Raw genomic sequence first — 12021 nt, 5'->3', positions numbered from 1 at the left:
TGAATGAATCCTGATCTGACGTTGCTGTTCTCGCTGTGAAGCAATGTTAACCGGCCCATCAGAGCAACCGAATTTTACTTCGACTCATTGGTTCAGCCTGAAGCCTGACATACTCTGTTTGGCTTGTTACATGAAGCTTATACGCTCTGAGGTGTCCTATCTCTAACAGCTCTCAAAATGCAGCTGCGCCACTGTACTATATGCTGAATGACATAAATAACCAAACAAATGAAAAATGAATCTGGCAAGCTATCAACACAAAACTCGAAACAAGAGTCATGTGTGTGGTCAGATTTAGGACGAAAAAGGGGAGAATTAGAGACAGCAAAAGTGAAAGAGAGGTTAAGTTGTGAGGTGGGGGAGGGTTGCCCTAGGTGATCTCCAGGACACAGCTGGTGGCAAATTGCAGTGGAATAGACAAAGCCTTTGAGAACACGAGGAGTGAGAGGAGAGTGAGAGACATTGCAACTATAGTTTTCTAGCTTTCTTTACAATGCTGTGCTCCCCAGTGGGGAAGAAGGACAGCAACTTACATCGATCCAGAGCCAGACATAATTAATCAACACCTCAATGAATCTGGGCGTTCAGTACACCTGTTGGTGGACACCTGACACTAAAGCTCCCTTATGCTTGCTATCACTGGTTGGTGGGGTGTCCCTCCTCAGATTGGTATTTACCATTTAATCCAGTGTGTAAATTCCCCTGGGCAGTGGTTTTCTGTCCCTAACAGACAGTAAATTGAGAATAACTTTGGAAATGCAGCCTAGTGGTGGTTCCAACCTTTAGACCGCTTCTTAAAGATTTCCTTGACAATAACTATTTTTACCAACCTTTACAGTAAATTCCACATCATAATAAGAGATGAACAAAAATCCCCAATTTTACCAATCCAATATTACATTCTGTTTTTGGAACATTTTTAAAATGTAAACACTGATGATGTATATTGTTCTGAACTGTCCCTTAAACAGAGGGGTGTGTAGCTTTGGTGCTGAGCTTCCTGTATGAGGCAGGTGTGATCACCGGCAGTCCCTTAACCCCAGACCTGACACGCTTAATTGAGTGGTTGTGTGGAGAGGGGCTTGTTTAGAGGTGATGCACAGAGGGGGTGAGGGATTTAGCTGTCCCTTTAATTATGACTGAATTGACTCATCAACAATGTGAAAGAGTGTAAGCCCACACCCCGCCCGACAGCTGCAAGGGCAGCACATGCCGCCTCTGACCAAGGGGGACGGGCCGATAGGTTGCTGTAGGTCAGAGGTCGCCTCTGTCAATAGGTCCCGTGACATCTCCCTGAGACAGATGGACTCAGTGTGCCCTGGCAGGCTGGCTGATCAAGGCACCATTGCTGTGAGTGTGTGTGTGTGTGTGTGTGTGTGTGTGTGTGTGTGTGTGTGTGCACGTTTTTAAGTACGCTTGTGCATTTATGTGTTTGTGTATGCGTATTTGTCCATGTGTGTTTCCATGTGTTGGTTTGCATAGCATTAGTGTTGGCGTTTGTGCATGCTTCTCTTACTGTGTATAACTGCTGGTAAGGAAAGTGTAAGGCGTTCTCCCACACCCAGTGCGACTGTTTGACTCCTGCCAAGGTGTGTCTCCCTTCCTTATTTCTAACTGGCCAGACATGTGGGATACGAGGGTTCTTTGCACACAATCCATATGGACACAGACGCCCATACACAGTCATTAAACAAAAGGCTATGTCTCCTTACCCTCCTCTGCTTGTTTACAGTGGATGATACTATGATACTGTGCACAGCTACACTGATGTGCCATCCCCATGGATCACCAGCACTGCCAGTTTAGCATATTCTCACCAGGGGTTTGTATCCAAGGGATGCACTGTCCTCTTCAGAGTGGGGGGATGGGGCATTCTGTTTGTGTGCTTGAAGGTTGCATGCCACAGTAAGAGAAAGTGAACAGATAAACAGAGAGAAAGGGATGGAGACACAGAGAGGGTGGGGGGAGAGAGAGGTAGAGAAAACAGAGGGAAAGGTGGGCTCACTGCTCACAAGGCTGTCCCCCACAGCCCTATGTGTGAAGAACATCCCGACCTGCTACTCCACGCTCGTGCTAGACGGGAATAGGAGGTGATCTGCCTGCAGAGACTTACATGCACGCAGAAAATCACATGCACGCGTGCGCACACACACGCACGCACGCACTCTCACACACATAACCTAAGTGTTGAGCAACACATACACAGTCTGAGAGTTGAACACAGTCACCCTTAAACACATTATCCGTACACAGACACTCACACATGACACGCACCCTCCCTTGGGCTGGGAGTGACATTGCAAAGTCGACATCTCTGTTGTCAGCCCCTGTTTGTGACCCCAGCAGCGCAACTCCCTGCATGTAGATTACAAAGGCGCACCGTTTCATTAGGCCTTGCTGCAGGTGTAGGGGCACTGCCATCCTGATGCGTATTGAGAGAAGACACCCAGACCTCTGCAATGTTAACCCTGCTATCACAGCTTGATCAGCAGCCTTTCTGTCGCTGTGCATTAGGGTATGAAGTTCCTGTTGACTTTTTACTTGTTTGTGCAGTGTTGCTCTGGTTGGGCTGGGTAAACTCTGGGTCTGGGCTGTTTTGTAGCCAGCTGCTTTCTCTCAAACGCTCTGATTACGTTGCATCATCTTAGCAGATGCTCTCATCCAGAATGACTTACATAGCTCATAGCTTTGGGTTAAGTACCTTGCCCAAGATCACAAAAAGGAGCCCCGCCTGAGAATAAAACTGGTTGCATTTCAGGTTATGAGCCCTGCCCCGCTACATGAACCCATTGCTCCTGTCACGCGTGGCATATGCATGTGTAGCTGAGCACAGAGGCGTGAGTAAGCATGTAAATATCTGCCACAGACGGTGATGTCACCCACCAGAGCCAGAACAAGAGTACGATTAGTTCCCTTGGCTGGGAATTGCAGTCTTTTCTTTGGTCAGCTAATCGGATCGCTTGGTGTGCCATGCGGACCACAAGGGCTGCGGTGCCAAACCAACCCTGCCCCAGCTGCACGTGTGTGTGCAGGAGGTTTTTCTAATGGACCTCCGGAGCAGCAGAGGAGTAGCCTGGAGCTGTGTATGCTGTGGAGCTGGTGCTGCAGCCTGAGTTGAGGAGGTGTCAGCAGCTGTTGTGTGAGCGGGAGTTGAGGAAGCTCTGAATTCTCCATAACGGGTTTCTAGGTAAGAATGGGTTTCACATAAAAGTTGATATGGCTACACTATCAACAGTCTCTGACGCACTAAACCTGAAACTGGTCATAATGATTCAATAAATCTTTCATCTGTTTTTTTTTTTTTTTCATTTTCATTCATTTGCATCAGCACCAGTTCAACTTTTCTCTCAATTTGACACATCAGCAGGGCATGGGGGCATGGAGTTCGAATGCAGAGTTTTTCAAAGATATTGCAGGTTGTCTTGAATACTAAAGACAGGGCGAATCATACTGAAAGCTGTGAAAGCTGAGTCAGAGGGCCTGAAAACAGACCCAGCATCTCCATGGACCCTCTCTTTCTGACTGAATGTCTGCAGGTATTTCAGTCATGTACCAAACCTCTGCCTAGAAGTTCACCTTTTGTATGCCACTATACCACTAATATGAGAAATCTAATTTTGTAATGTACATTTTCATGCCTTTTATATCTGAGGAAGCAGTGTGGTGTAGCAGTTAAGGAACCTGTTTTGTAAACAAAAGGTTAAGGTTCAAATCTACGTTGGAGCCCTGCTGTTGTAATGTTAAGCAATTTCTTCAGCAAATATCCAGCTGTACAAATGTATAATGTGTCAAAATGTAACCTGTGGAAGTAACCCGGGGTTAGGATATCTGCTAAACAAACAGCAGTTAAAGAAACACAATCTGCTCAACCTAACATCACAGGGGTACCTTAAGGACACATATGCTAGACTCCACAGCTGTCGTAACCGTTGCTATTTATGTTAATTGGTATTCACTAGAAATCAGGTAAAAAAACAACTGCCGAGCAGTGGTTGGTGGAGTCAGCCTAGAGCTAGAGCTGACCTCTCAGAGCAACTTGCATATTTTTACCATGCATATGCAGCACCTATTTTGTACTGTGTATCCTTCCTGTAGATGTATACAAAAATATTCATCTGAAAACCCTGTTCAGGACCGGTGCCTCAGGCTATCTCGTTTAGCCAGTGTGTAAGATGGATAGATGATCATTAAATACCCATTATGCTTCATGTACAGCCTTCAGACACTGTAATAATTAGATACGGTGTTATTGATTGACTTGTGTTTGGTGATGTTCGTTGTGAGTGCTGCTGCCCCAGTTTCTACCTTTGGTTATAAGTGTGGACAAACTCAATCAAAACTGCCATGATCAGAGGGTTGGACAGCCTGACTGATGTTATAAACAATGGGCTATAGAGTGAGTCATACAGTCCATGCCAATGCATAAACTTCTCAAAGCATTGCTGAGACCCTACGATCAGCGTTGCAACTGCACTGCAGAAACACTGCGAACATGTCCCATGTTGCCTGGAGTATAACCAAAAAGCATTAACAGTCCAGCACGGAAACACAGTCCTAGATGGGCTTACCCCTACCCTGCCCAGCTACCCCAAGATTCAATCTGCCAATCTGAACTAGATTACAGCATCCACTATACAACCTGTTTTATTTTCATTTTGAGTTAACTACAACCTGATAATCAGACCAAAAGAGGGACTTTTTGAAGATTGAGGTGTAGAATATCTGTCACAAAAATCTTGCTTTAAATTTAGCATCATAGTAACTTTCCTCCTCTGCTTCCTGTGAGCTAGATCTCTGTATGAGATTCCATGGCCCGTGTTCACAGTGGAAGTCATGTGTTTCACATTGTGGCTTCTATGCTGTGAGCTATGTTGGTGGGTAAACAGTAATCAGGGGTGCAGCTTATGGTAAAGCACTAAAGCAGAGTGTGCATCAAAAGCAAAGACAGTGGAAAAAGCTTGTGTGTGTGTATGTGCATGTGTGTGGATCTGTGTGTGTGTGTGTATGTGTTTGTGTGTATACATAAACATGCACGTCTTCCTGTTTGCTTGAATGTCAGGGTGCACCTGTCAGTGAGACGGTACATGTAGGCATATAAGGAGTCAGTGAGTCGTCCACGAAACCGAGCACATACACTCAGAGCCAGGACGGCAGGGATCAACAGCCGCCCACTGAAAGACCCTCCAGCTGACTGCCGTCATAGCAACAGATAGACACGGCAGGCCCAGCTCAGTCCTGCATCAAAGTGGGGAACTAGACTCAGTGGTGGGCAGGACTGCAATATTGCTGTGTCTAGGGAAGGGTACCATTCATCTTCTTGGAATGCACTGACTCACTGTGTCCATGCTATTGAAATGATATTGTGACCCAAAGAATATGATGCACAGTCAGACTTGAAGTCTGTAATATTGCACCAACGCAGTATGCAAAGTGCCACATAAGACACTGGACCACAACGTAATATTTTATATTGCTTATATGGAGCACGAGATGGAATGAGGTGGGGGTGCGGTGTACATATTGAATGGGAAGGGTAGTGCAGAGTGCAAAAGGAAAAATGTGAGATAGCCATTCACTTCAATACAAATCGAAGAAACACAAAAGAAATATCAGGGACATGGAGGGACACCAACCATCGGTTATGATTTCGACAGAAGGGTGACAAACGTTTCTGAGAAAAAGGAATGACATGGTAAACCGCAGATGACTGACCATTTTTGTCTCGACCCGGGCAGTCTTTTTTGTCCCAGCCTCCGAGACGAAAAAAGGGGAAAAGAGGCTGAGAGACGAACGTATTTTGTAACATACTTTCACTTCCCATAGTGCTGTGCTATTTTGATACCTTTCGTTGAGTTGTTGGCTTTCTTCACTTCAGCTGTCGACGAAGGCTATCTCAGAAAGGACAGAAAACAGAAACTGTAAAAGAGAAGAGAGACTCGTTTTGTAAAGGCAGACCATCATTTGGAGGTCCCCGTGACTGTGTAATTAATGATTTGCCATGTGAATGCAATTGATCCTGAGTCCTGAGAAATGACAGAGCATTTCAACTATGGCATCTGCTGGTGGTTTTTGGACCAGGAGTGCATAAATGTATTAATATCAGTATACATGCTCAAGAACATATAAACACAAAAGCAGGGGAGCCATATTGAAATCGAAGGACGTACTGAGAAAGCAGTGAAACCCCACAAACATTTTACTTGTATGCACATACACACACACACACACACACTCAATGTGCTGTGTTACTGTTGAGGTGGTTATTTACAGCTGCCGGTTGTGATTCCAGACTGAACATCAGATTATTCCGTTTGAATGTATGTTGAGTGTGTGTATGTGTATGAATGTATAAGCCACCCAGCAGTGAGTCCTCCTCAACACCCAACACTCCTTTCTCTGCTAAACTATAATCAACAGAGACAAAATGTATAGAAAATTAAGGGAAGTAGCACAATTAACTCTAACTGAAACTGTCCTTATTGCAACCCTCGACCACCAATAGGCACTCCGTCTCTCATGCTTACTGCTTGGGAGGGACCCACATGGTGTGTCCTCTCTAACTTACAGCAGAGTGAGAGATTGAGCAATGGCCATGATATTCTGCATACAATACAAGGCAGTGGATTGATAACTGAGAGAATGAGTAGCGGTGGTTATGTGTAAGGGAATTTTTTTACATTCTCACACTTAATACGTTAAGAATTGTGCACATTTATAGGCAGGAAACCTGTGCTCTAAGGCAGATGAAAGACAGAGGAAAGCTTGTTTATGGAGCTTGTTTTTGGACTGTGAACACAAAAAACATGGTATACTGATATGTTCGAACCTTCTTTTCAAACAACTGTTTGAAAAAGTAGGACCATGCCTGTTTTGCATCGGTCCTACAAGAAGATGGCCAAAGTACACAAACAGGGATATTTTAGCAGAGAAAATTCTGGACTGCTGTTTGTGTTCCAAACACAGACATTCTTGTTTTTCATGTTTCTGTTGTTCAATTATCATATTAAGTAGACACCTTCACCCAGGGTGACTGCATGAAATGATTAAAATGGCAAATACTATTGTGAAAAAAATCTCCAACAGAAAAATAGCACTAAATACAGAAAAGATGACATGTTATGTGGTATACCTATGGTATGCTTTCTGATATACAGTTTATATACAGAGCAGCGTCTGTCATTTCATACATTTTTTTTACTGCTTGCACTCTCTGAGATGGGCTACTTATCTGGGATTGCAGTATCAATGCAGGGAATTTAATTTAATTGATCGTGCATTATTTGTGATTTGTGAACAGAAAAGTGAGGAAAAGTTTTGATTTAACCCCTATTTGTTTGAGGTTTCATCTCAATAATTCTATTGCTATTCCATCTCAATAATTCTATATTCCTATTGCTTTCTTTGCTACCTATCCAATAGTATAGTTATATATGAAATGCTAAAATAAGTTTGCATTGCTGGGAAAAAATGATGCCATCAAATCAAATGTAATAATACAATCTCACACATCACAGACATTACTTATTTATTTATGTTTAATTCTGCTTTTATCTTATAGAGAGATACAATATACAGCCAGTTTGTGTGGACAATTAACTTCATTCAGTTCTACACCCAACACATCACAGTTTAACAAGTGCTTAGGAAACAGCATACATATCTTAATCCCACTGTGTTTATCTAAACAAAGCAGGGTGGTTTTTGAATGGGAACCAGAAATTTACGGCATGTCCTCAATATAGCATAAGCTCCTTGGTGAGATCACGTGTGAGGATGTTACCATAGCCTGTGAAAAAGGTGCTGCCTGGTGTTACAAAGTGAATGAAAAGAGAAAGGAGGATGGAAAGAAGAGAAGTAAAGGAGTCAGAGTCTAAGAGTCCAGAAAAAGGTAAGTGTTCATGCAGTTGGGTAACTGGCTAAGAAATATGACCCCATTTGTGGAAAAGCATTACCTATTACCTTATTTTGCTGGTCTTTTGGAGGATTGGCTTTATTCGTGAAAGTAAAACACCATTTCTCCATTGTTGTTCATCAATATAAAATGTTATCTTGGAGAGTCAGATTATTACACAGCATCATATTGTTTGTTTTGCGTGTGTATACCATTAATATTAATATCATTAATATTAATAACTTGCCCAGCATTGGCTGCATGACAATTGGATCTACTGTAGCAGTCGATTGGGCCAACTTTCTGGGATGACTTTGATGGGAATGATATCAGGATGTTAAATAACACACTATATTTCAGTTGCTTTCCACCCCTACCCCTCAGATAAACATTTCAGCACAAACAGTCAGTTATTTTCTAAATCATAAATGAAAGTTGTATTTTAATAGAAATATAAGGCATTGATAATATTTAGCCTTTTATAAAAGGTCAGGTAAAATACAAGTGAAAATAACAGCCATATTTCTTCAGAAAAAGAACAAAAAATAATTATTAATTTTTAAGGCACCATGTGAATGTTTTATGTTTACCCAATGTATAATATAGCTACACTTACGCTGATTTTAGCACTGTCCTGAAGAGTCAGTCTGAAAACACTAGGTTTTTAGAATGGAGCAATTTCGACACAATGCTTTGCCAATGTATTTGATTTACACTATATGACAAATACTCAATGAGAAACAGGATCTGCCAATCAATGAGTATCAATCATGCCATAAACTGGCCATAGTGTGAACAACGATGTGTTTATGTATGCGTGTGTGTGTGTGTGCGCGCGCGCGCGTTACGGCATACATCACTTCTATAGGTCAATGAATGGGACCACAAAAGTAACGGACTGTAAAACGAAAACACAACGGTTAAACTGACAAATTTGCTGGAAAACACACAACAGACGTGGGGAAAGGAAGTGCTGTTCCTGTTATTTACTCCTGTTCTTAGCAAAATACATGCAACGCAGATGCAGTCTTAAATATTTAATATCTCCTGTATGGCGACTGTATTTATTTCCACTTGTCATCACCATATCATTCCATACGGTGCTTTTTCGTACCGGTTGTTCCCACAATTGTGAAACCTGGATATTCTTAGAAAATGGGCAGGGGTGGGGGTAATTTAATTTTCATTCGTCTTTTTGGAAAAAAAGGAGCTGAATTAGGCTGGGCAACCTAAATTATTTCAAAGAGAAATTAAATCATAAACGCTGTCCCATATCCTATGAAATAATAATCACAGTAATAAACCCCGATCATTTCAGTTCTTTAACCGTCAGTTCTCCTCTCGCATGGGACGGGCAGTCCGCTTTGTGTTCATTTCGGCTATGGGGACCGCACTTCCTGTTGCATTTTGGCGTCCGCTCTCCAAACCCGTCAACACGGATTTTGTAGATGGTAGGGGCTGTGAATGGTTTAACGTGTCTTAGACATTTAGCGAGCTGCATTATTGACTTTCATTAAAAGAATGTTTCGCTTTAATTTGCTTTGCTCCGTTCACGATTGAAGACGGTTCGGGACGGGCGGAGCACAGGTCCGATTCAAACAGGTGGAAGACGATTCCAGGTGGACCTTTAGGGGGGTGTATACTATTAGCTCGTGGGTTAGCCGTTAAATTGGTCCTGTCTTATTTTGATATAGACACCTGCAAATCTATCCGTTAAAGGCGATGAGTAAATAACGCGTTTTGTAACGTCGCCGCTTCGCTTATTTTTCTTCGAAATTTAGTCTTTAAATTAAGGCAGTGTAGATTTTTTAGCTAGCCAGGAGACCTTCACAGGTGGGACATACCCGCTTCGTAGGACAGCCCCTTCTCTCAGTTCCTCGGCGTAGGATGTGAAGCACTGACATTTGTTGTTGCCGTTTGGGACAGGAGGGGAAGCGTTTCTGCAAACAGGTGTGAGACCACACGAATCTACACAGCTAGCCAGCAAGCTAACGTTACGTATTTCTGTTTATTCGGGGAGGAAATAATAGTCCGAGTCGCAAGGCGTTCCTCCTTGTGAAGGGAATAAAACATTTTTGCTTAATTGAAATTTCGGTCGGATTTGAATTAATTTGATGCTCGCTAGAAAGGCAAAATAATAAATAGACAAAGCCATGACAACAAAAAAATCGTGCGTGGATTTAACGAAAAGGAGTAGGAGTCCTGTCGTGTCGGAGGCAGAGATGTTCAACGAATTTCAGGACTGGTGCCTCCGCACTTACGGGGACTCGGGTAAAACAAAGACGGTCACCCGGCGAAAATACAACAAGATCCTTCAGACTCTTTTACAGAACGACGAGTCGGGCGGCGTCTACATCGAGAGCAACCACATCAACGCCAAATTCAAATTCTGGGTGAAATCCAAAGGTTTTCAGGTCGGGAGCATTCAAGGCGACCACAATGGAGCATCTGGAAAACCGGTCCTTTACGTCCCCATCAAGGCAACGGTTTGTAAAGTGTCTTTTCACTGTTTGTCTGGGTGATGTCCTATGTGCGCGCGCAAGGCTTTCTATTTACTTAAGCAAATGTATGTTTATGAACCTCGCCCACTTACTCACCTGTATTTAATTCCAACTTTTTGGGGTTTATGTACCACCCTCCCCTCCTCCTTCCCCTTCTCCTCCCCCTTTCACCCCAGAAAGCTTTGGTTTATGTCCTATCGCCGCTACCAAGGCAACGCCACTGCTCACACTAGTAATAACTAGTCGCGAGTTGCGAGTTAAGGTAGTGCTCTGCATATATGCATTGTGTGGTCCCGTCATCTAGCAATGAATGGTAGGGTACTATACATGGATAGACAGAACCTTACCTGATTAGGTAGTTCGAGGGGAAATCCCGTGTATAGTAGTTTGCTGTGGGGTCCGCGGGTACCGTGCAAGTTCCCTCTCACATTACGGATAAATTCGCCAATACCACGACTATTCTGTATCGCGCTGTATGTGTGTGTGTGTGTCTGTGTGTGTGTGAGGGGGTTTGCCGAGCCTGACAGACCATTCCAAAGAATATCATCTAAGTATGAAAAACTGAAACAAAATAAATCACCCAGGGCATATGTAAAAAGCGTGCATGCTAAATGATGAATGTTGCTGCAAACACCTTAGCATACAACCGACCGCTAAATAAAACGCCCATCCCATACTTTAACAACACTGCAATTTGGATACAATTCTGTCTTCTCTTTAGTTTTCATGTCGAAAACAACAGTTAGAACTAGCCAATGTATTAAACTGTAGTGCGCATATTATTTTTAAACATACGCTTAAGATGGCTACAGAGTGACAGTTCATTGTTCATTGTAAAACAACATTCACGGGTTGGTCAGAGAAAAAGGAGGGTCGCTACCCGTCCCTCATATAACTTTGAAGATTGCATATCAGAGGATGGTCTCTCTTGGTCTGCAGTTAAGATCCCAGTTTTCCAGTAATAGCATTTGAATCAGACGCGAAGCAAAAAAAAAAAAAAAACACCTCTGGATTTACCAGTTCCATTGGATGGTCATTAACATTTAGAGAGTTTGGTACGGAATGAATGCATGGTAGATTTACAGTGAAAGCCTAGCTTTTAACTTTTTAATCATAAAGCATTTTATTACAAACCATCCAACATTTATATTCTGTATTTTTTACATAATAAATGATAACTGCATGCTTTGGTGAATGGCATGATAGTAATGATCACACATCATTATTGCAGTAGAACCTAGAGTGGTAAAACACTGACGTCTGATTAATGTTCACTGACAACATGACTACATAATCATATGTGACAATGCTGAGAACATCATTATACAGTATGTAATGTACAGGTTCAGGATCAGAGGACCACAGATCAGACTTCAGTTAAGTGCATGTGGGTCAACCTCAGAACTGGGAGAACGGGACAAAAATAAGTCTACCCACTCTTATGGGATGTCTTCTGTACATTGATTTGTGTGGTTTGCATACCTGCCACGGTCATCAGTGAGGAGGAGTTGATGGATTCCACCCCCAAGCGATGATCCTGGATCAGTATCCATACTTCACCAAAGCATTGTGGAGGTTAGGATTAGAGGGGTGCAAATTGACTCTGGATCTGTTATTTGGGAGTGAAAG

At 42.8% G+C, this 12021-nt stretch overlaps 1 protein-coding gene across 1 annotated transcript in view; it reads left to right on the top strand.

Annotated features, from left to right (window-relative positions):
- Positions 1 to 9961: 9961 nt before the first annotated feature.
- nol4lb (nucleolar protein 4-like b) overlaps positions 9962 to 12021 on the top strand; it is an 89720-nt gene continuing 87660 nt past the window's right edge. The window contains exon 1 of the mRNA XM_036534213.1: positions 9962 to 10377. Coding sequence (XP_036390106.1) covers positions 10045 to 10377 — 333 coding nt within the window. The 5' untranslated portion in view covers positions 9962 to 10044. The remainder of the gene's footprint in view (positions 10378 to 12021) is intronic.

Source organism: Megalops cyprinoides, chromosome 7 (genome assembly GCF_013368585.1).
Source record: "Megalops cyprinoides isolate fMegCyp1 chromosome 7, fMegCyp1.pri, whole genome shotgun sequence".
Lineage (NCBI taxonomy): Eukaryota > Metazoa > Chordata > Actinopteri > Elopiformes > Megalopidae > Megalops > Megalops cyprinoides.
This window is presented reverse-complemented; position numbering and strand designations above follow the sequence as displayed.